Source organism: Neolamprologus multifasciatus, chromosome 7 (assembly GCF_963576455.1).
Source record: "Neolamprologus multifasciatus chromosome 7, fNeoMul1.2, whole genome shotgun sequence".
Taxonomy (NCBI): Eukaryota; Metazoa; Chordata; class Actinopteri; order Cichliformes; family Cichlidae; genus Neolamprologus; species Neolamprologus multifasciatus.
In genome coordinates this window covers 18,216,922-18,241,031 of record NC_140445.1, presented here as the reverse complement: position 1 = coordinate 18,241,031, position 24,110 = coordinate 18,216,922, and the positions used below count along the sequence as shown (strand labels likewise).

The window sequence follows — 24,110 nt, the reverse complement described above, 5'->3', positions numbered from 1 at the left end:
GGTCCTTATGCATGTGTATGTGCCATGTTCAGCAGCCACCAACATCTTCATCCACGGCAACGAGGAGCAGGGTCAGCTGACTCAGGAGGTGCGATTCCTCTGGGGACAAAACCAAACTCTGAAGGAACAGCTCAGCATGGCATCCAGAGGTATCGCTCTTTTTATGTTTAGTTAAAAATCACATGATTTTCAGTAAGAAAAAAAGAAGAGGAGAGAAACGGATGGTAATTTCTTGTTTTGTCCTTGTTGATGCTGATCTATAATACCCTAAATATTTTTCCTTTATCTCTGGGAATTACATACTTAGCAAGGTTTATAAACTTTATTTCCTCCAGACAAGCAGAAGGAGAATGAGAAGCTCCGGGAGACCCTGGCCAGGCGGACGGCCAAACTGGAGCAGAGCAGGAGGGAGTGTGAAGCTCTGAGGCAGGAAAACAGCCAACTGCAGGAGCAACTGGAGCACAGCAGCCGGGAAAACTCCCAGCTGCAGGATTCACTGCACCGCAGCAGGGAGGAGCTGCACAGGTACACACACAAACAACATCAGTCCTGGTGGGGAGCACACATTTCTACACCACATGCTTAATGTCATTAAAGCACTCATTTGTGTAACCTGGCACTCGACATAGCTACTAATGGCCATTCTAAAAAGTCATTACTGTTGCCATTATTCCTTACTGTTAGTACGTCTCTGAAACCTGAGCTCATCACTTGAAGGCTCATCCGTGAACACACACATGCACACGATGCTACAGTGATGGTATGTGACCTCTTGCCACGGGTCCTGCTGACATGAAGCTGACACTCGAAACCAGGAGTGTAGATTACTGTCAGATCACATCTCCTCTCCCTTTCATTCACCCGAGTGTGTCACTTTGTCTAATGTATACACATTAGGCTTGTTGTAGGTAGTATTTCTGTTTTGTGTGTGTGTGTGTGTGTGTATGTATAGATAGATAGATAGATAGATAGATAGATAGATAGATAGATAGATAGATAGATAGAGATATATATATTTTTTTAATCTATCAAATTTTAAAGGCAAGGCATCACTTTAGGCTGAATTTTTTAATAAGTGTTGGCTGCGCTTTCAATCACTGTCTCCAGGTTGCAGTGCGAGGTGAAGCTCCAGAGGCAGCAGCTGTCCGACTCCCAGCATCTCCTCCAGACGCTGCGGGTGGAGCTGCAAGTTTACGAAAAAATAAAGAGCGAGTCTAACAAACACAACGGTACTGCACGATTTCCATTTTTGTTTTTCAGTAGCTGGAGTTCTTCTGAAATGTTTGTGCTGTAGTCAGATTTTCCAGCAGCTTGCACGAGTATTGGAGGAAGAAACTTTTACTTTTTGTTGTATAGAAAAATTTTTGGATCATGTTTGGATTGGTGTACTGACAAGATGATAGATTGTGATGAGAATGTCTAATGATATTGGCTAATAACTGGTGTATTGGGTTTTTTTTGGATGAAACATGGCCACGTGGGGGCAGTAAAGAGGGAGACAAGGAGATCATCTTGAAGAGAAAACCCTCCAAACTTGTGTTCAGTTTTGTTTTAGCATTTATGGGTGTATTTGCAGAATCTTTTGATTGCACTTTGTCTACCAGATTTGACACTGTATAAACTAAGTAATGGTGACACCATCAAACTTCAATTAACCTCAAATCTTGTTTGGAATTCCTGCACTACAGTTTCTCAACCCTTATCAGCCAACATTCACAACAATTTATATGCGTTAATGTTCCTGTTGGCTGACATGATCAAATTTAAGGCCTTTACACACCAGACGTGTAATTTTGCAGCATTTATTTTTTCAGACCCAGTTTGATTTGGATTTTTTTTTTTATTCTTTTGTTCTTATTTCTCACATGCGAATAAAAATATATGACCACAAGTTTGTAGAAATGTACCTGTGGGGTTGCAGCAGTTCTCAGCCTCAGTGTCACTAACAGGAGGATATTTCTCTCTCGTTCGGCGTGCAGAATCCAGCGAGGTGGCCCAGGAGCCATCCACTCACGCTTCCTCCGGCTCTGTGGACCTAGGCGAGCTGCTGTCAGAGATCAGACACTTGAGGCTTCAGCTGGAGAGGAGCATCCAGACCAACACGGCTCTGCGGCAGAGACTGGAGGAGCAGCTGCTCAGAGGACCCGGCCGCTCTGAAACCATCAACATTAACTACCTGCTGTCCTCTCCAGGTAAACGGAAAGCATGGATTCAGAAGGCCACGTAGGCACTGCCAGGTCATGGCAGGTGTTTCATTTGCTTATTTATTTTTTATCACTCTTAGATGAAGGGGGCAGGTCACCGGGCCGAGAAGGCTGCGACACTGTCCATCACTCGTTCCAGACTCACAGAGAACACACCAGCGCCCACCACGGTAAGAAAAGCTCTTCAAAGCTGGTCCTGCAGCCAAATCACATATTTCTATGAAAGCAAATACAGACTTATGACATTTGAACTCTCCTGGATCTGCTATGTTGGATCTTTTCAGATGTGAGATATCAATCTCTCTCAGAGGTGGATGGTGGCGCGGTCAGCAGCAGCTCTGGGGAAAGCGTTTCCGGTGCTCCCTCTCGGCTGGTGCCGGGTCACCGGATGTGGGCGAGCCGCAATGGGCGCCACATTTTGGGCTTGATTGAAGACTACAATGCGCTCCGCAAGCAGATCTCAGACGGCCGGAAGCTGTCACGCAGTATGGACACGCAACTGCAGGAGTGTCTGCACACGCTTCAACAGCAGGGCTGTGACAACAAGGTGGGGAGCTCATCGTGAGGTTTAAATAGACCGAACTTTACAGAAAATAGAAACGTGATGTTAGCCTGTCCACATCTTTGTAGGTGATTGAACAGCAGCATCTGAAGAGTTTATCCTGCAGCATTAACACCATGCACCAGGTGCTGGAGGAGGCTGGCCAACTGCTCAAACTGGTGTGGAGAGTATCTTTGCCAGTTGGGAACATAGCAAGAGACAGCTGCAACAACCAGCAGGTAAACACACACACAGCACACATTGTGTATCCGGGCTGTCCAGTTAAACATCTGCAGACCAAATCCTTTCTTTCCTGTTATCCTCCAAATCAGGATGAGCTGCTGAGAAATGAGATAGCCCGACTGAAGAGCCGGCTGTCCCAGCAGGAGAGGATGCTGAGCGGAGCCATCAAGCGTCTCCGCACCACCAACCAGCTCAAAGAGGGAATGGAAAGAGTCATCATCGATCAGTGTAAGTTCATCTGCTTTTACCTTTAAACTGCACAGAAGATGAAATGTGTGGTTGAAGCAGTTTTGCAGCTATTTGAGTTTATTGATGGAAGTATTTATCAAGTCAGTCTCTCTGCTCCTGTTTTGTAGTTTTTCTTTGTGATATTATTTTATAAAGTGAATATCAAATCTTGATACCAGTATAATTATACCAACTGTGGAAATGAATTGTTTTATTTTTGTCCTTTGTAGTGTCTCTGACCCATGGAGTGTTGAAGAAAGCCAGGGGGAATTTAGAGGTACGCCTACAGTAAGAAGTGTATGACCTAGTTATAATATGTCAGACTAATGCTGTTACCCACAGTGGTATTTTCTCCATTAGTGAATTACTCCTCTTTTCCCCCCTTTTTTCCTCTCTGTGAAATATCGGTAGACAAATTACTGTACCCAGTTTGGCCTGAAAGGCCTGTCTGGAGGACCAGACGAAGGTTAGTGTGGATGCGTTGCTCTGGTTGTTTCTCCTGCATGAAGCAAATACCAGAATTTAAACGTGTAATGGGACACACAGTTGTTGGGAGGATCATGCCTACAACTGTCCTCCTAACACTGTATGAACTGTGTTAGGCTTTTTGATTTACGCTCACAGGGGTGTGTTTTGGGTAACCTTACAGCAAACATACTTTTAACTTTGCAACTATTCATTTAACAAGATGACAGATGCATGTCTGGAGATAAGATTGGAAAACTTACTTGAAATATTTTTTGTGCCTTAAGCATTGTTTTTGTTTATCCTGCATGTTTGTGGCCAAAGGTGTAAAGTGACCATTAAAGCCAGCCGTTATTTTATTTATGTTTTTTTTAACTGTACAACCTCAACTTTTCTTTTCAGGAAGTCCCAGTCAATGGCCAGTAGTAGACACTACAGACCCTCAGGCTGAGCAGACGAATGCCCCAGTTTCCAGACGGACTTCAGAGAGGCACTCTGAATCCTCGGAGGATCCCAACAGCGACAACTCTTTGCAATGCAGCTACTAAAGGTGCCAGCAAAGCACCAACGCAGCAGCTTCCCAGTCTGCATCCTGCCTTTCCGTCCTGCTGTAAAACTGTCACCTTAACCTTAGAAAGCTAAGCGTATCCTACCTTATTGCACATGCCCTGCCTTTACTTTGATTTCTATAAAAAGGTACTGAAGTTGTAAAAGTTTTCTTTAAATGCAAGAGTATGCCTCTGTAAATAAAGATCTGTGCGATTCAGATATTTTCCTTTTATTCGTTTTATGACGCATATGACAACATGACTGTATTTTATTACTGACTTACAGTTTTTACTTGTTGTCGTCACCTGTCAGTTTATGTACAGGATTGTTTAGATCAACTGTGTTCTAGCAAGTATGTGCAAATGCAGTAAAATAAACGGAATGCTGAAGACTTCGAGTCTGCAGCAGTTTGATTTTACAAAGTGGATTCAAAAAGAAATTCTAATCAGAATTTGTGGTACAAAAGTTCCTTTATTAGCATATATGTTTGTTGAAGTAGAAATCACAGCGACCACATCAAAACCCGTACACTGAGAAGCACAAAAAAGAAAATGGCAAAGATCACAACTTCAAAGACATGAGAATTAGAAAAGTGTTGAACCGTTTTACAGGATAGGTTTTTCTATTACACTTAGACTAAAAAGATCAAGTGATAAAAGGTCGATTTTTTTTAAGTAGCACTTGAAATATGCCTGGTCCTTCCAGGTTGTCAAAGTGACCTATAAAACTAGGTCACAACGTGGGACCACAGTCGCTGATGTTTTATTGTTTAGTCATAGCACCAAGATCCCAAAGACTCACTCTTCATAATGATGAAGACATCAGGCAGCTTCTTGTGTTGACTTTTTAAATGTTTTCGTTGTGGTCATGTGATAGATTTGGCAAAATTTGGCTCCGAGTTTTAGACAACGTCCTCTGTGCAGCTAGAACAAGTACGAACTAATGGCTGCTGCAGAACAACCATTTGTTCAGGGGGAAGAAAAAATACTGCCTATGTTATGGATATCCACACCTATCTCTGCACAAGTCTGACGAAGGCCTGAACAAGCTGGATGAATGGCTCCTGACCCTCATGACTCGCCTTGGAGCCCGGCGTAGGTGGTTTGGACTGGGTAGAGGGGAGGATGGCACTGGCAGGAGATGATGGCGAGCCCCTCCGGAAATGGCGGGAGAGGCTTGAGAGAAGAGTGCTCTGAAAAAGAAACGCAATCAAATGCATCATGCTAAGACATGGAGTAAGCATGTATCCTTTATAATACAAGGCTGCTGCTATTTTATGTCTGACAGATGAGGTGAGAGGAGGCATCCTGTTTTAATACTGTACAAGGTGCAGTTTAATGCCAGCTTCATGATTACACACTAGCAATAACTGGATAAAATTCATACATTTTTCACAGATACACAGAAAAACACACTTGTTGTTGGTTCTTGTGTTTGATAGCGAAAAACCCAAAACGTTTGAACAGCTTTGGGTTGGAAGAGATGTGCCGTCTCACCAGTTCTGAGCTGAGCTCTTGCTTGAGCCTCTGTTTGTCTCGAGGGAGGATGGAAGGATCTTTGAGGCACCGAACAGCCTGAGAGATCAACACGTAGAAACAGTTCTCCATGGTGAACATGAGGAGTGACCTGGAGGGGAGACACCAGTTAATCATTTCAATATTTGTATTTGACAGTAAAACAAAAAGTATCTTGGAAAAGATGGAATTGGCTTATCGTAGCAACCTGTAAGGAGAAACAGTTGCTGGCCATCTTATGCAACATGAGAGATATGTGTCTGGAAAGGTGTCAAACATAAGGCCTGGAGGCCAAACACTTGGCCCACTGAGCAGCTTTGGAAAATGTGAAGAAGAAATAACTCACATACACATATTTATTTCAGTTTAACCCCAAAGCGTCGTCCTGACAGATGTCTTTTATTCACTTCAGCAACTTTCTTTTTTTTAAAAAAATCATGTAGAAAGACTGAGATGTGCGGTTAAAATCACATTTCATTTTCTTATATAAAGGTCAGAAATTAAATGTGCATCTAAACATCTTTACACTGACAGTGGGGGAAGTTTCGTTGGTCTGGCCTGGTTAAGATGCTAAACTAACAAGCGGCTCCACATTACTTCTTAGTTGCCACATACCAGAGTGTCTCATTAACTCAAAGCAAAACCCCCAGTTTTATTTTCCCACAGTCTGTTTCCTTGAAAGTGTTTCATATCTAGTGTTACACGCCATATCACTCACTTCAGCGCTTGGATCTCCTCTGATGAAGCTAGTGATGCTATACTCAGGGAAACCGGTTCCTTCTTCTTCTCCATCTATTGACAAACAGCAGAAAATGCGAATGCAATAAGCTGTAATGACCTTTGATTATAATAATAAAGAATATAAACACCTACCTCGCTTAACATGCTCAGGCTGACATTGATGGTGGCCAGCAGAGTCCCAAATGAAGGAGCCACGTCAGGGTCAAAAGCCGGAGTTGTGAAGCTAAGCACGAAGAGCGTGCTGTACTCGGCCAGGTCCATAGACTGATACAAACACAGAGACAGTCAGCATCTCATCACCTTTTCTTTTTTCTTAGAAAAACAAACAAACAAACAAACAAAAACACGCCTGTTTTTAAAGATCTGCAGAAATGTCACCATGCAGCAGGAAAAAACAGACCTGGTCCAGGAGTATCTGGCAGCAGTCTGGGGTGAAGTGCTGCAGAGTTGCCAGGGTTTTGCTGAGGATCTTTAGAAGACTGCACTGCACAGCTAGCAGTGCCTTCTGCTCCGCCTCCTCCCTTTCCCCTCCACCTGCTGCTTCTTTAGTTGACGTTTGAGTGGGCCGCTGTGTCCTGGGTAAGGGACCAGGGGGCAAAGCCTCACCGTTTTTAGCCTAAGAAAGAACAACAGAAAACAATCAGCTATTTATCTGAATGTATAAACAACAATCTACAAATTTATATTAAAGAAGTTTCTGACCTGGAGGTAGTGATGAAGCATCTTTTTGCTGTGGAGCAGATGGGTGCAGGTCTGGCACAGATAACAAAGGTTTACCTGAAGAGACAGATGGAAACAGAAAAACTAAATTACCAAAAGCTGAACAACAATTGGAGCTGTGCTCTCCTCATTGATGTGGTGATTTCCTTTTGACTTGCCTGAACATCTCTGAGCAGTTTGGGCAGGTGAAACTGCCACTCCTTACAGAAGCTCGAGAGCTGCAGCAGAAAACCAACTGTGTGATCGGCCTCATCCAGGCAGGCCAGGCTCTGCACGGTCCTCACTGCATTCAGACACTGAGCGGGAGAAAAAGTGACGACTTTATTTAAAAGATGCCAACAAAAAGAAGACTGCAGGCAGTAGCTAGACACAACATAACAGGAATACAGTCCTGCCCAAGGGTCAGGGAGCTCAGTGTACTTAACAGGTCCACAGTTGTGCATAAGCTGCACAAATAACTTTATTTTTGGAACTGAAGGAGCGCTTGGGACTGAGGACTCACCAGGCACTGCACTGGGTGGTCAGGTGCTGTGCTCATAAAAGACTGTCCATAAAAGGACAGGGACAGCAACAACACTCAGGTAGGCTGTGGTGTTTAAAGGATGCTTGGCTAATACTAAGGGGCCCAATGATACTTTTGTTGCACATATTTGGAATTCCTGATTTAAAACTAAATACTTTACTGCTAGACAGACAAAACAGGCAGGCTGAAGATGACATCTTTAGATTTAACCTCCTAGGACCTGGCGTCCACATATGTGGACATCACATTTTGGGATGTCCAGACCAAAATAATACATTTTGCTCTACAAGGGCCTGATATCCAGATACGAGGACATTATACTGCCACTGTTCTATCTAAATTCAAAACAAATGTCCTCATATGTGGATCTCATTTCTCTCAGAAACAAAAATTGGGTCTTAGGAGGTTAAGAAATTTCTAGTTTTACACCCACAGACACATTTAAGACGCAGCCCTAAAAGAAGACCAGCATGATGACATGTTTTTGTCTTTTCCCTTGTTAACACAGTAAGTTACTGCAGTCACACCTGTAGTATACGTTCCTGATGCACTCCGACAAAGTCCAGGGCTTCATTGATGAAGTTGTAGCGCAGCGTCTTAAGCAGACTCTCCATTAGAGACATGCAGAGGCGGTACACCCCGGGCCAGCAGGCCAAATCCTGGGACTTCCGGGAGAAGCTCTGCTCAGAGACATGTACACACTATGTTAACTTGACATGAATGCACCATGTCCTCCATCATCAATCCATGCTTTTATGTGCAAGGTGGGAAAAAAAATATTTCACCTGTGATGTGCCATTTGGTGAGACCTCATACACACTCAAAAGAGGCAGGCAGATGGTCTGAGTGACTCCCGCTCCTGCCACAGCTGCTGCCCCCTGATGGAAAACGGACATCCTCAACATCTGCTCAAATTCTTCTGATCTATAAACTGGGTTTAAAGTACTAAAGCGTAAAAGGTGTGTTTGCGTTTACCTGCGGAGTACGGGCCAGCGTGAGCAGCAGGTGAAGTGCAGCCTCAGTAAAGTACAGGTTGCGTTTCATGCGAAGGCTCAGTTCAACGGCACTGAGCACTGAGGGGAGGAGGGGGACCTTCCTCATCACTGAGACCCAGTGCTCACCATCCTCATCAGTGCGGCACAGCTCCTTCGCCAAGTGGAGAGCCAAAACACACACCTGATTTAAAGGGAGGAAAAAAAGTATGTTTATAGAGTACATGTTGGGACAATTGATCTAAAATAGATCAGAAAACTAAATAAACTTGAACCTTCATCAACAACAACCTCGCCACGCTTACCCCGTCTCTCTGGTCCTTCTGTGGGCCCCGAGGAGAGTCCGTCTCCATGCTGTCCTCGTCCTCCACCGTGTCTCCCAACTGGCTCGTGTGTCGCATGTTGTCAATAAGTGCCAGGGCCTCATCTTTCACCGTCTCACATACAGACAGCAACAACTGGGGCAGCTGGGAAATATCTCCACCTAGATGGCAAAAACCACACACCAAGTCATTACCGCTCCGACACTTTCTTCAAACACAGACAAACATCAGATGTGTGCTTACCGTCCAGTCCCTGAATCTGCAGCACAGAAATGAGTGCGGAGAAGATTTTGGCTTTGGTCCTCTCCATCAGCTGCTGGTCAGCCTGCAGGACACTCTCCAGGATAAGGGAGAGGGGAGACAGGATGTCCGGAGCTGAAGCTACCACACTGGAGATAAAGATTTAGAGAAGATAAAGGATTGAGGAGACAGCTAGTGCACAGTGCTGGGCCTTCACTTGTCAAAGGCATGAGTACACACCTTCTCCACTGTTTAAGGAGGATGAGAAGTAAAGTGGCCATCATGGATCCAAGTCGAAGACAAGGCGCAGACGTGGGCGTTGTCAACTGAAAGAGAGACCAAGAGTTAAAAAAGTAAACTAGTGATAAGAGAAGAAATAAAAAGTCACAGATTACAGGAAAATGTTTCATACTACGGTAACTTACAGCAGCTTTAGTCCCATCTAGGACATCCATGAAAAGGGTCAGCTTAGTTGAGTCCTCAGTTAAGTGCATCACATCAGACTGAAAAAATAAAACACAATCAAACATCGTTTTCATCTGAGCTTGTTCTAGACTGGATTATCAAGAGGCAGTTAAAGTCTCAAATTCTGGGAAATGCACAAATTCTTTTTTTCTACAAGAGGCGCATGAGAAGATCAGTACTGCTCAACTCCCATTGAATATGACTAAACAGCAAAAAAAAGCCTGTTAGCTTAGCTTGGAGTGAGGACTGTATGCAGAGGAGAAATAGTAATAATGATCATTCTTTTTATCCTTACACATCATCAAATTTTCACTTGATTAACACTGTCAAACATCTGATGATGATAATATTACCGTAGTATAACAGCTACAGAACATAATATAATATCATTATTTACAGGAATTAAACTTAAAATGCAAGTGAAGGAAGATAGGTTGCAGTACCATCATGAGATCAACGTTTTGCTTTTAAATGTAACTTTCGGGCCATGATTGTTTGTATTTGAACATACGTGGTTAGTGGAAAGAATCAGCAACATCCGCCAGGCAGAGATCAACATCTGGGCCTCTGTGAAGTAGCAGATGCCTTCTTCCTCCATCTCTGCCACATGGCACACCAGTGACTTGACGTACTGTGACCAGTACTCATAGCGTCGTGCGTTGGAGAACTTCTGAAGCCCGTCCTTCAAGGACTGTTCCAAAGAGCCGCTGCAATAACACAAATATTCATCAACGTTAAATATGTATAATCTAAGACATCATTGTAAATAAAGGGATATGTATACAAAGATGTATTTAATATTAAAAAATAACGTTATTATTATTTAATATGGACTCTGAAATCACCTGACAACATAGTAGATCTCCAGGCCGATGATTTTCATGACAAACGCGCAGGTCTCCAGAACGCAAGGCTGGGGACAAGTTACATTTTCATCATTTCACATGTTTACTGACTTTTAAGTACTCATGGAAACAGTGTAACTAAGCAACACAGCAAAATACCTCTGTGGTGTCTGAAGGTGGGGTGAGGGTTCCAAAAAGAGGCGTCGTCAAATTCTCCCAAAACCTCTCTCTTTGGTTTAAATAAAAGAAAAGAAAAAAAACACCATACAGCATGTTAATCATGTGGTTTTTCACCTTCACGTGTTGTTCCAACTCAAAGTGAGACTGAGAACATTTACTTACTTTGTACGTAAGACAGAGATGGCACTATCCCTGCGATCCTGCCAGAGGGCCAGGAGGAAGGCCAGACCTGCTCGGTGTAGCAGCGGGGGGCACCAGTACTTGCCCTGCTGTTTGGAGTCGATCAGGTCCAACACGACATGAAGACAGCTCCACTCACCCAGCAGGAACTCCTACAAGTTTAAAACAAGGATGTCTTTAATGAAGCTGCAGCAGTGGGAAAAGTAAAACCAAAGTTACTTCCTGCACTTTATACCTTTGATCCTTCGTTTCCATCTTTGACTTCCAGGTTGAGAAAAAGCTCAATGAGGCCAGGCTGGGTTTCCACAGCGACGGTGAGAAACTCAAGGATCATGACTTTGATCCTCATGTCTTCCGTCTTGCTCTGCAGCCGAGTGAGGAATGCATCGCGGATGGCTGCTGCATCGCTCCCGAGACAAGCGTAGACCGACATGGGAGCCACCTGGCAACATGAGGTCAACGCCAGTGTTTAGTTATGTAACAAAAACAACCACATATTCACGTATTGTTTATAATGGAAGTCTTACTGTGGCGAGCCTTTTGAGCAGCTGGATTGCGAGACGAGGGAGTGCTGGATCGTGTTTGTGGTAGATATATTTAGCTAGGACGACTATTAGGTTATTGCCGTGGCCACCGTGCTGTGTCAGCGCCTGCTCCAGTGGGGACACTGTGTCCGAAGGCGGTTTCAAACGGATTACGTTGTTTGTGACAGAAAAGGCCAGTTTGACAGTCTGGATGAGCATCTGACCAGGACCCTCAGAGCCACAGCTGGACAGCACCAAGAAAAAAATATATAATACAACTAATGTCAGTTAAAAAAAATAATAATAATGGAGAGCTGAGTGCTTACTATGAGGAAAGGTTGACTGAACACATCCAACTGCTCACCTGCTGGGTTGTGCAGCCAGGACCACATCTATGGTGTCAACTCCAACTCCCATTATATTGACAACTGCCTGTCCAGCTTCTGTATTTGCAAGGCTGTAGATACACAGAGACTGCAGGCTGGGAGCGCTGCATTAACAAGGAAAGGAGTAAATAAACAACTACATGAGTAAAAAGGCAACTGTTAGTTAGTTGCAAACATTATTAATTAATCGACAATTAGTTTCATGATTGTTTGGGCAGGCACAAAGCAGGTGCAGTTACAGCCTGTAAAGTGTAACTTTAATCCACACAGAAGTGCCAAAAGAGATCCACTTAACACTGGCTCCAAGAGCAAATCAATCCTCAGACTTCCATTGTAAAATATTCAGATTTAGAGCAAACAGACATTTTTCTAGAGATGTTTGTGTTTAAGAAAAGAAAAAGAAAAGAAGACATTCTAGTATGTCAACACACATTAACAGCTGTTTATCTCCCTAAACAAGCTGGCTAGTGATTCCCATCCTCTCATCCAAATATGGTCCACTTCTTGCTCCCAAATAGCAAGAAGGAATTAAAATATTTTTATTTTAACAAACTGCAAAGATCAATGCACATTTTATACCATTCCAGTATTAGAGAATCATCATATAAGCACCCTTGTTATGTTTAAGGTTATTACCCTTAAAAGCCTGTTTGTAGGACCTGAATGTTTAGCATTGTGACATCAGAGAAAATGTGCAGGTGACAGAGTTCAGACACTGTTCCTTACCTGCCTTGGTCCTCTCCCTCTGGGCTCAGATTGAGAATGGCATGGATCAGCTCCAAAATAAGACAACCTGCAGCAGCACAGAGAAGCCAGTTTGTATACAAGTTAAATTTGTCTCCAGACAAGAAGCAAAGAGAAAAACACCCTCACCTATCCTCTCTCTGACACCATAGGTGTTGTAACGCCACTTATGGTACGTGGGCAGCATCTCCTTCAACACCAGCAGCACACAGGGGATCAGACCTTTGTTCTGAGTGCTGCCGAGCTGCCCCTATGATAAAAATAAGTACACATGACGCACATTATAGTAGCAGGACAACATTTTGAAAGATTACACAACTTTTAAAAAATGTTACCTTAACCAGAGTTGTAATGAGACGAAGAAAGGCAATAGTCACAGCATATTCTCCCCTGGGCTGCTCAATCTGAACTAGCAGGTTGCCATAGTTACCTGCCTTCATCCCCTCAGCACTGAGGGGAAAAAATAAAAAAGTTGAGTAAAACGCTGATATATCCAAGGCATATTAACTAATACGTGGCACTCCGTTTGGCCTCTTTACCTTATGCACTGGGCCATGCTTGTCAGAGGGTTGGAGGCAAAGGGGAGGAAGCCAGTGTGGTGCAGACTGGACCACACCTGAAGATTGATTAAATAAATAAATAAGATATGAACTAGGTGAAGAAAGTTCAAAAGCTTTAAATCCTTCATTTTACTTCATGTTCACACTGCGAGCACTGAGCACACCCACCTTCCCTGGCATCCTTGCAGCCAGCACAGAAAGGCAGTTTACACAGGAAGCAATCACATCCACTGGGGGGTTGATGACGGATGTTAACCTGAGAGAAAAGACAGATTATAACACCAGAGTCATATCAAGATTATTTCTGGCAGAGCAAACAGCACAAAAAGTTTAATGTGTGTCACTCAAAAGTTTACTTTACCTCTGCAGCAACATGTAAATGCGTGAGGTGAGAGGCAGGAGGCAGTCAGACACAGTCCAGTCTGTGCTTATGATCTTATGGACTAGATCCAAGATGGGCTTCACGCGGGCACAGTGGGCTAAAACATCTGGTAAAAATATCAGTTAGTGATCACCATTCAGCTGATGAATGTGTTTCTTCATTAAATAATTCGTTTTTAGGCATTTGGCTACTCCAGTAACTGGTGACATCATTGTGTAACTGAGTGGAAATCTTTACGTGTAACTGTTAGAATCTGTTTTTCTGTGATACTTGAACTTATTTTAAACCTGTTGTGCAGGTTTTACAATCACTGTCATACCACATGATCATATGGCCTTAAGGATTTACAAGTCTTATCAAGTTGTTTTGCTTTCCAGAAACTCAAGCAGAACTGTATTTAATAGGTTTTAACTGAGTATATGAGGTATATATTGTGAATGTTACGAGAAATGCAAATAACCATATTTCTTGTCATGTTTATCAGACTGCTCTGACTCTTGTGATGATTGCACTTTGTCCCAGATTCAGGCTGAACTCAAGTCAAGTCTGAGACCAAGCTGTGTTCTTGAGATTATAATAAGAAGTTAGTTTTTCTCCTTCAACTGTCCTCTCAGCAATGATAAAGCATAAGTGTATTTGATATTGTTCTTCTTTCTTGTTAATAAAACCACATGGAAAATAAATAAATAAACAAACAAACAAACACATCCGTAGGTCACATTGTTATTCTTTCGTAATAAATATGGACTCCCTCCCTCCATCCTCTTCTCCTTATCCAATCTGGTCAGAGTGCAAAAGCCTATACTAGTTGTAGTAGGGTAAACCCTGCTTCTGGCTCTACAACAGATCATCAATTCATCATAGGGCTAAATACAGACTTTCTTTTACCGACATATCCCACAAAGCCAAAAATGTTTGCTGTATTACCCAGATCTTTAAGGAAAACGTTGTAACCATAATAAAGAAAAAAAATCCTACCCGTCCGTGTATAAAAACAAAAAAATCCAAAGCAAACAATAACATTAAATTACAGATTTATCCCTCAGATTTTGCTGCGATTATAAACAAAATGAACTGCTATGTACCTGCAGTGGAAACAACATGGAGCAGCATCTCCACCTCGCATGTGAAGAGAGTCCAGGAGCTGTAGGAATACTCCCAGCGTACCACGTAGCCTTGCTCACCTGGGCTCATCACCTGGCCCAGCACTCCCTGTGGCATCCACAGGTTTGTCTGGCCTGTGCCTAATGGTTGAGAACAGACATCCCAATTTAGTCACACAAGAGAAACACAGGGAAAACTTTCATCTATACTCAGATTTAACAGTAATAATAATAATAATAATAATAATAATAACACACTAACCGAGAGGATAGAGGAGTTTGGGAGCTTGCCTCCTCCACAGTGTCTCGTCGTCATTGGAGATGATGTCATTAGACTTATGTTTGTAAACTTGAGTGTAGAAGGACATTTTATCCAAGAAGTTGTACACCTTTCACAAGAAAGTCAAAGCATATCAATAAATCATTTACAGAAAGATACGTTGCATGTGTGTATGTGTGTGCATGTGCGCCATTTACCTTTTTAACAGTCGACTTGTTTGAAAGCAGTGCAGTTAGAAGCTGCAGCAAGGGTCCGATCTTATGAGGAAACATCCCCACTGCGCTGTCCAGGATCATTCCCAACCCCATGTTTGGCTTCTGGATCAAACATTTAATAAACGAGATACATCATCAACATTTATAATTCCATTTTATTTTTAATAAAAGCTTCTCTTCTGTGTGTTTTTCCCACCAATTCCCAAAAGATTTCAGCCAGACTTGGAGCAGAAAGGACCTCACAGGCAGCATCGATAAGGTGGGAGCTCTGAGTCGCCACACCATCAGTCTGTAATATACATCATAAGAAAGCAAATTATCACCACATGTTATAAATAGGTCTGTGAGGATCAAGACATGTAGAGTCAAGGTGCATACCTGTAAACTTTCTTCTTCAAAAGAGGTGATCACAAATGAGAGGAGACCATAGACGCACATTTTTGCTGTGCTTGCTGTACACTGAAGAAATAAAAAGTGAAAAAAATGATGGAATTTTAATGGAAAACAATAAGACAGTCACCACTCTTTGAGCAAATGTTGATTGCTACTTACATTTCTATCTATAATTTGTAAAAGTGCAGCATTACTTTACAGATTTTAAAGGAAATCATCATGAAACCTGAGGTCTGAAGTTTAGCACAGGAAGGAAACTGATGCATGATGATCAGTATAATACATTACTATTGTAACAGGAGGTTTTCATTCTGGACACTTCATTATAGATTGGTTTATATCTGCGCACTTAGTGATTTAATTAGCTGCTGATGACAAACAAAAGCACCCTGAGCGTTCTTTACCACTACTTTCATGCTGCATGGACTTTATTTAAAGCATGGCTTATGATTTGTGAAAGAACAAAGGTGTGTATCAGCAGGACATAATTTAAAGCTATGTCAGATAACAGAGGCAGCATAACAGATGACAGAGGGAATTCTCCTTTAAGTGAACAGAATTTTTTTTGCAAATTTGCTTCTTATAAACTTCTAAAGGGTCAATCAATCTGAAATATCTTACATTGTTCCCTGAGACTCCAAGACCTTTGAGCATGGTTGAAAGGTACTTGAAAACACCCAGCTGGAGGGCGGTGTTGCCTATCCTCCTGATCACAGGGCTGGTATCATCTGGTCTAAGTGTGTGTCTTAGCAGGACCCAGGCCAACAATACCGGTGCGTGATGAGGGATGTCACCAAATGTCAGCAGCAGCTGATCCATTTCCTAGAAGAGCCAGCAATTCTTATGAGTATTTAAACACATTCTCATTATATGCTCTGCGTGAGTTAACAGAAGCCTAGCCAATTTTAGCCTAATTTATTTAAATGTTTCACTTTGTAAGACAAGTCTGTGAACCAATATTAACATTAAGTCTATGAATGCAGCAGCCAAAAAACAAACTGAACCTTAACCACGTCCGGAGCACTAGAGAACTGGTGCTGATCTGTACAATCCTCAAGAGCACACTTGTGCAGGAAGTCTATGTCCATTCCTTCAACCAGGATGAGTGCGCTCAGGTATCTGCCGGGCAGAGAGACAGACAGACAGACAGGACATCATAAACTACAGAAGGAATGAAATATTTAGGTTTCTGACATATCCGGTAAAAAAAAGTCTATTGAATATGAATCAACTGATGATTACTCTCTGTATAGGAAGACATCATGTCACTGTAATAATGAAAATACTGAAATGTCTTCATAATGTCTGTCAATTAAAAATATCTGGGAAAGACATGAATCGCACATAACCTTTGTGCCTCTTACCCGATCCGGTCGACCAGCGCATCCATGCTCTTATCTACCAGGTGTCTGTTTGTCTGCCGCAAACCAAAGCCTTGTTCTTTGAACATCTTGGTGAAGTTCAGAAGGTCAGATGGGTTCATCTCAAAGTAAGCATAATACAGAAAGATGATCTCAAGCAGCAGAGACTGTTCTCTCAGACACTGTAGGAACCATCTTGACACCTGCCGCTCCGTCTGGAAAAAAATAATATCTACATTATTTTGCATCCTTGACAGGAAAATATCTCCCACAGCTACCTCACAATAGGAAGCATATTAAGCCAACGCAAACCAAACTTGTGTCATCACCATGAGGTTTCCGTGAGTTTCCCATGTTGGTGCCTCTGCCTTGAAGAGACTCTCAAACTGCAACTGGTATTTGCTCACCAGGTCCTTCTCCAGCTTTTTGACACAGTCACTGTACTCAGCCTAAACAACATAACATAACTAAGGTTACATTACTAAAGCAACAACAATCCCAAGCACAATTCGTTTTTTAAAAGCTGTGTTCCACGATTTAGTGAGTAATGCTAAGACTGGAGCTTCTCACCCTGTAGGGATGTCGCTCATCCTGAAAGTATGTGAGCAGGAGAAGGACACATCTGAGCAAACACATGCGTTCCTCATAGTAATAGTCTGCTATCTGCAAAAACAAACACAAAAGCTGTCATACTTACTGAACTAAACATGTGCTGTGTCAAGAAAAGCAGAAGATCCGTGTACTGACCTTAAGCAGTAGTGCCTGGCTTTGCCGCTCATCCTTGAGTACAACCTACAAAAAAAAGGTATTAATTTAACATCGAAACATCTTTCATAACATCTTTTTATGGTTTTTGTTCCTGTGATGCAACGGCAAATCTCAGTTTCACTGAAAGCTACGAGTTCAGACAGATTTCACAATGAAAATATCTGTCAGGACAGATACCTTTAATGAATCACGGGTTCCTCTGTAGTCTTCCTGTAGGTAGCACTGCAAAAGCTGAACACTCTGCTGTTCATCGAGACTCTGTAACATGAAATCGTCATTAAATACACACTACAAAATAAAGACTGGAAATCATTCTTGATTGACATTTTTGAAGTCTTACCAATAATTTACTGATCCTTAGACCAAAGTCCTTCAGGGGCTGTGCAACATCTTTGTTCTCTTTTACTTTCTCAGCAGAGGATGAGCTGTAACAGGTGATGCTTGCAGTTACCTTTTGGTTATTAACTACAGTAAATTTGATGTGAAAATAACTGTAACTATACCTGGGTGGCTTGTAGTAACTAAGTCCTTGATGGAGTCTATCCCAGTGTCGGTCGAGCTCTACCTCTATCTGAGCCTGTGACCATCCAACATTAATAACAGAGAGAAAAATCACTGTGATTGTTTTATTACCTTTAAAAAAGAAAACATTACAACTAGCTATTTTTTTGGCACAGTAAAGAGTCCAGCACACTTGTTATGTGCTGGACACTTTTCTGCAACAAGGACATACCAGCTCTCTCAACGCAGACCTCCCCAGCAATATGGTCCATAATTCCCTACAGCTCCTGGGAAACAAATTGGTTTATTTTAGAAAAGCAACGATTGGGATTAATGCATTAAAGTTTTTACAGTTTGCTACATTAGAACTGAGCCTTTTAACTAAAGAGGGATGAAGGTGTGGGATTTAATAAGTGTGCACTTCTGTCCACCCTTTTTCAAATATGTAAACTAAATCAGCAAATGTGTAGCAATATTGTACCCTGTTTTAGTTGATTTACAATCAGCAATTTTTTGTTCAATTTTAAAAAAAATAACTTTCTATGAATTGGTTACATGTTTGAAAGAAACTGAACAAAGCAAAACAAACTTGCCCTGATGCCATCAAACAAAAAGACAGACCTACTTCCCAAAACTATAAACACTTCCCCCATTTTCATACATGACTCACTTTTTGTGGGAAGAAAAAAAAAGGATAGGAAACTCAGTATGTCCAGAAATATTTGCATGGAAGCATTAAAAATAACGATTATCTTTATATTTCCAATCATGTTAGTTTAGAGTGTGTGAAAATGGACAGACTATTTAAAGCAATCACTGTAATTCCTACACAGTTAATGCAACTTTTTTGGTAAACCTTGCGCAAAATTAAAACTCAAAGTGTGCAGTTTGATGACATTTTAGTTATTTATTTTACATCTACTGTGGTGAGGTACTAAGACAACAACATAAAAATTCTGTCCATGGCAGCATACTTTTTGACCATACTGAGATGTCACCGGTACTTTAAAGCTCAATACATGTTTGCATACATAAACATTTGTTGGGGTCCTCAATATGAGTCTGTTGTCTTGTTATTATGATATTCATGGATATGTTTTAAATACCTCTATTCAATGATAGCCCTTCATCAGCGTTCCCTAAAACTAAATTAGTTCATTTGTACTTACAGAGATAGATAGGCTTTTGCGATTTGTTGTCAAGTCTAACTCTAGTTTGTTTTGGAGGTCAAGTTTAAAGATTTTAAACCTAACTCAGCTGTTTTCCTGACCGTATCATAACAGTAGAGTTAGTTTCTCAATTAACACCAACTAAGCAAGCCCAGCGGTTACTGAATGTAACGGAGAGTCGACGGCTTTATCTCGCGGTAAGTACGGTGTCTTTAAATAAACCAGCGCCGTTAATACAATATCTAATGTAAACAGTTTGCAGTGGCGGTATGCTGTTGTTGACATGCGGCTGGCACACCGCGCTACTGAAAAGCCATTCAAATCTTTAGCGGCTAGTACTTGCTAAGCTAAGTGAGCGTGGTGCTAACTGCTCAAACGCAAAAAGTGAAACATACACATCACTGCTGGTCTGATTTAGTAAACAGGAGCGCTGTGTAGAAATGATACCCACTGGTAAACGCTGCAAAAATAACTCAAACAACGCACACTTTAGCTAAAGTAAGTTGCTATGTGCCTACCTGACGCTCATCTCCGATTCCGCCATCTTCGCGTCTGCTATGTGATTGGTTGTTGTGCTGGCTCGTCAGTGACGTCGAAAGCGCCTTCGTTACCCTCGGAGCCAACGGCTGGGAGCCTTGTTCTTCTTCGTGAAGCAGCGGGCGTCCTGAGTTCAACTTTAACGCCATCCTCTGGAGTAAAATAAACACATCCCTATCGCCTCCATGCCTTTTCGAAAAATATTTATACTACATTTTGGCAAAACTTCTGTGTTTCCCCCTAACTCCATAATTCAGTATATCATATATCAAAGCGATCCTCTGGACTTACGGGTAATTCATTTTTACAAATAATTATTCACGTATTACATGTATAAAATAGCATGAGAAGTTTGAATTTGACCAAAATAAATAAATACATATTTGTATTTATTTATTTAAAGTATGTGCTTTATAGTGATATAATTATTTCACAAATTTTAAGATTAAAAGGTAAATTTAAAACAATCTTTAAAAGTAACGACTTTAAGAGATACTTTTTTAGTGTACCACGTGACCCGGCTGTCAAAGATGGCCCCCTCCTACTGGGTGTGAGAGGACCGACAGCTGACAAAGGAAACAAATCTGTCCAGAAAGGACGGCAGCGATTCATAGCGAGTCACTGCACACGTCCGCTCAGACAACGCAGCGCTTGTATGGTATGTACGCTTGTCTTTGTCAGTCTGTATTGTGCGTCAGTGCTGCCAGTAGTAACTGCTGGCGTTTTGCTAGCTCTGTACAGTGAGCTTGTTAATCTGCCGTTAGCTTGACGCCGTCAGAGGTTAAAGCATCCTCGGCTGCCAGAGAGACGCGTTCCTCGGTGTAGGGAGAATTATCTGGCCCCATTGGGCTGTATGAATGAATAAAATAAACTGGAGTTTTATTGTTTTGATTTTCTTTCCCTAATGTATCCTTCAGCTTTCATAACCATTTGTTAAGCATAGCCTCCATAGCTGACCCAGAACTCACACTACACAGACAGCTCAAACTCCGACCCCCACAGGAACAAAAGGTTGCAGCAGATGTGGAAAGAACATGTGTTTCATGTGTGGCCTTTTACTCGTGCTATCTGAGCTGTGTGAATTTCTCACTGACGGGGTGAATTTTCAGTGTGGTCATAGTTCATGGCAGGAAGCAGATAAAGCATGATCAAGGTTCAGAGTTAGAATAAGCAAGAAAAGACTCAGCATTCAGTACAGTAGCATTTGAATCTGTAATTTTTTCACATTATTCTATTTGTTGTGATCTGTATTTTTTTTTCTCTTAAATGCTAACACTTTTTCCCCTTTTTCCTCGGACAACCATAGCAAAGGAAAGTTACCTTCCAAATGATGAAGCCTGTGAGAGAGAGGAAGTGACAGAAGAAGGCCTTCATTGCTGCACACCATCTGTTCAGATCAACCCTCCTCCCTCTTTGTGAGCGCCCACCCTGCAGCCATGCAAATCAACCCGGTGCACGTGGAGTCCACTGTAGTTTTGGCAGTGGTACTATGTGTCCACATGGCGGTCTGGAACCAGCACTCCTGGTGCAGCATAGCCCTGGTGATACAGGCTTTCTATGTGCAGCATAAATGGGACCGTCTGCTCAGGTCTGGGGGTGCTGTGTTCCAGTTTCGCCCTTCAGCGAATAGTGGCATCGTTCCGGCCTCTATGGTGATGCCTTTGTTGGGCCTGGCACTGAGAGAAAAGTGCTCTGCCTCAGGGAATGTCTACTTTGAGCGCTTCTCCATGGTGGTCACCATCACAGGCATGATGCTAGCCCTGTTCCTCTCCCTGATTGCACTGGGAATCACAAGACCTGTTCCCACCAACACTTGTGTGATTGCAGGAATGGCCGGCAGCGCAATTCTCTACACCACAAAGCAGACCCTGACGGTGTCTGAGGTCATAGAGGTCTTGGAGGTGCTGCTGATCTTTGTCTATCTCAGCCTGATTGTGCTTTATCTGCTGCCACGCTGCTTCACGCCCGGGGAGGCGCTCCTCATTGTCGGTGGGATCAGCTTCATCGTGAACCAGCTCATCAAGCGCTCCCTGAACCTGGCGGAGGTCAAAGGTGACCCGGTGAACTATTTCCTTCCGGTGTTAGTGGTGGGCTCGCTGCTGCTGGGCGTTTTCTTTGCCCTGCTCTTTTGTTTCATGGAGTCTGAGAGCTGGGGGTCATCGCTCTTCTTTCACATGATGACAGCCGTTCTGGGTCTGGGGATCTTGATGCCCTGGCTGTCTTTGTTCATCGGTCGCCACCCCCTCATGTGGTTGTTGGACTTCATCACGTTGAATGACAGGAGACTCTGCCTGCTGGCGTACTGGGTGTTTCTGTCTGTCGTGGCAAGTTGCGTTGTGCTACATCAGAACTATCAGCGCCAGTCGGGTTCCAAGAAGCACCAGGCGTCGACCATCGTCAGGAAGTACTTCCATCTGATTGTTGTGGCCACCTACATTCCAGGGTTGATCTACGACAGGCAGCTGCTCCACGTGGCATCTGTGGGTTGCCTGGCGGTTTTCTTGTTCTTGGAATATGTGCGTTACTTTCGAATCAGGCCTCTCGGTCAGCTCCTCAGGCAGTTGCTCACTCTGTTCCTGGATGAGCGGGACTCTGGGCCTCTCATCCTCACCCACATTTACCTGCTACTGGGTATGTCTTTGCCCATTTGGCTGTTTCCTGGACCCTGTGCCCCTAAGGGAATACTTCCAGGGGCAGGTGGCCTGGTACCCTACGCAGGTGTGCTCGCGGTGGGAGTTGGAGACACTGTGGCCTCTGTGTTTGGCAGTACCATGGGGGAGATCTATTGGCCTGGCACCAAGAAAACCTTAGAGGGGACTGCGACATCTGTGTTTGCCCAGATCATCGCCGTGGCCATGTTTCTCATCTTTGACAGCAGCATCAATCTGAACACCACCTACTCATGGATTGTTGGCTCCATCACTCTAGTGGCCATGCTGGAAGCCTACACCTCCCAAATAGACAACCTGCTGCTTCCACTCTACCTCTTCATCCTCCTGTTGCTTTGAATGGACCAATCATACAAACAAGCAGATCCACTGCCTGTTTCTCAGCCATTTCTGGTGGTGAATCTGGGACAAAAAAAAAAAAGCTGTGTTTCGTAGTCTGTGGACATGATCGGTAGTTATTCTTGACCAGCACAATGCGATTGAAAGCAGTCAGATTAACCGACCAGGGTATCGACAAACCTTTACATGCGACAGTGTTGGCATGACAGTCTGTTGTCTTTAGATCATTTTCAGTATCCTTTCCAATGACCAGTAGAACATTTTAGATCAAGTCTGAGCCTTGCGACAGAGGTGGCTTATGTTTTTACTGCCACCGACACCAACAACTCCTAAATTATGCAACGGGAGACTCAGTTTAGCAGAGTGTGGAGGGGGAAAAAAAGTGTTTCTTAAATAGAAATCCTGGACACATTTTTTATAATCGGCAAGAAATACACAAAATGTCCTGTCGTTTTTATTTCGTAAACAGATACATGCCTTGTATTGCCTTTCGAAGAACATAAGTTAACTTTAAATTATTGATATGTCTTTTAATCAACTTTGTCACGTCTAGACTATTATTTTTGCCTCCCTGATGGCAATATGAAGAAGTTTCTTCTGAAAATACTTGCCTTAAGAAGTCTATTTTCTATCACACACAACCTACCATAATAGAAGCTGTAGACGCTAGCATTTATCATTTATACTTTATAAATTTATACTTGTATATGGTAGAAACACACTATGCTCCTGCATGAGACTGATGTGATAATGCAGTACTGTAATGTGTATGCCGGTTGTCCTACCGCATATATTTTTGTCAGATAAATCAACTTTGCTTACCGGTTTGTGGTTTAATGGGACCCTGCACCCCTTAAATATCTACATTTCCTTGTAATACTGAGCCTTTAGTGTTTTGGGGTTTTTTTTGGACATTGTAGATATGCTTTTGGGCCACACCCATGCACACAGACCTTTACGTTTTGGCAACTTTTACAAAATTATTGTTTTATATGCTTTATAGCAATGTACTCTAATTTTTATTGGGTTTGATCTCGTCATTTGTAGATAAGGAAATGGAGCTGGTTTCAGTTCATCTGTAAAAATTCTGAAGTGTTTCTTTTTTGTTTGTTTGTTTGTTTTTAATGTTCTGATGATGTTTATTAGCCTGATCCTGCTGGTGTGTTTCTTTTTCCAACATTCTTACATTTTGAAAGAAAGATTTAGTATTGCATGTTTCAGAACAT

At 42.5% G+C, this 24,110-nt stretch overlaps 3 protein-coding genes across 12 annotated transcripts in view; 2 read left to right on the top strand and 1 right to left on the bottom strand.

Annotated features, from left to right (window-relative positions):
- Positions 1-4,619, top strand: part of cdk5rap2 (CDK5 regulatory subunit associated protein 2) — a 34,015-nt gene extending 29,396 nt beyond the window's left edge. For 8 of the 10 annotated variants that reach the window (XM_085164980.1, XM_085164979.1, XM_085164982.1 and 5 more), the window contains 11 exons: positions 33-149; positions 336-525; positions 1,108-1,229; positions 1,980-2,192; positions 2,285-2,374; positions 2,489-2,751; positions 2,835-2,984; positions 3,078-3,216; positions 3,447-3,493; positions 3,628-3,682; positions 4,084-4,619. In XM_085164980.1, the coding sequence (XP_085021106.1) occupies positions 33-149; positions 336-525; positions 1,108-1,229; positions 1,980-2,192; positions 2,285-2,374; positions 2,489-2,751; positions 2,835-2,984; positions 3,078-3,216; positions 3,447-3,493; positions 3,628-3,682; positions 4,084-4,229 (1,532 nt within the window). In that variant the 3' untranslated portion in view covers positions 4,230-4,619. The remainder of the gene's footprint in view (positions 1-32; positions 150-335; positions 526-1,107; positions 1,230-1,979; positions 2,193-2,284; positions 2,375-2,488; positions 2,752-2,834; positions 2,985-3,077; positions 3,217-3,446; positions 3,494-3,627; positions 3,683-4,083) is intronic. The other 2 variants (XM_085164976.1, XM_085164978.1) reach the window with 2 other exon arrangements.
- Positions 4,620-4,681: 62 nt separating this feature from the next.
- nup188 (nucleoporin 188) lies at positions 4,682-19,986 on the bottom strand. The gene is made up of 43 exons (XM_085164985.1): positions 19,858-19,986; positions 18,403-18,457; positions 18,173-18,246; positions 18,010-18,094; positions 17,847-17,927; positions 17,649-17,693; positions 17,472-17,564; positions 17,231-17,350; positions 16,905-17,116; positions 16,545-16,659; positions 16,162-16,362; positions 15,526-15,606; positions 15,344-15,436; positions 15,130-15,249; positions 14,915-15,041; positions 14,635-14,793; positions 13,529-13,655; positions 13,336-13,423; positions 13,147-13,223; positions 12,943-13,057; positions 12,737-12,857; positions 12,590-12,656; positions 11,842-11,967; positions 11,481-11,721; positions 11,189-11,395; positions 10,936-11,105; positions 10,753-10,822; positions 10,594-10,661; positions 10,260-10,455; positions 9,709-9,786; positions 9,524-9,609; positions 9,287-9,432; positions 9,026-9,204; positions 8,704-8,904; positions 8,514-8,606; positions 8,256-8,408; positions 7,364-7,501; positions 7,188-7,262; positions 6,886-7,101; positions 6,618-6,749; positions 6,463-6,536; positions 5,727-5,856; positions 4,682-5,422 (listed from the first exon to the last, which is right to left on the bottom strand). Exons 1-43 carry the CDS (start codon positions 19,881-19,883, stop codon positions 5,243-5,245), a joined length of 5,241 nt encoding a protein of 1,746 aa, XP_085021111.1. The 5' UTR covers positions 19,884-19,986; the 3' UTR covers positions 4,682-5,242.
- A 386-nt stretch (positions 19,987-20,372) lies between these two features.
- Positions 20,373-23,282, top strand: dolk (dolichol kinase). The gene is made up of 2 exons (XM_085164989.1): positions 20,373-20,534; positions 21,183-23,282. Exon 2 carries the CDS (start codon positions 21,313-21,315, stop codon positions 22,882-22,884), a length of 1,572 nt encoding a protein of 523 aa, XP_085021115.1. The 5' UTR covers positions 20,373-20,534; positions 21,183-21,312; the 3' UTR covers positions 22,885-23,282.
- The last annotated feature ends 828 nt before the right edge of the window (positions 23,283-24,110 follow it).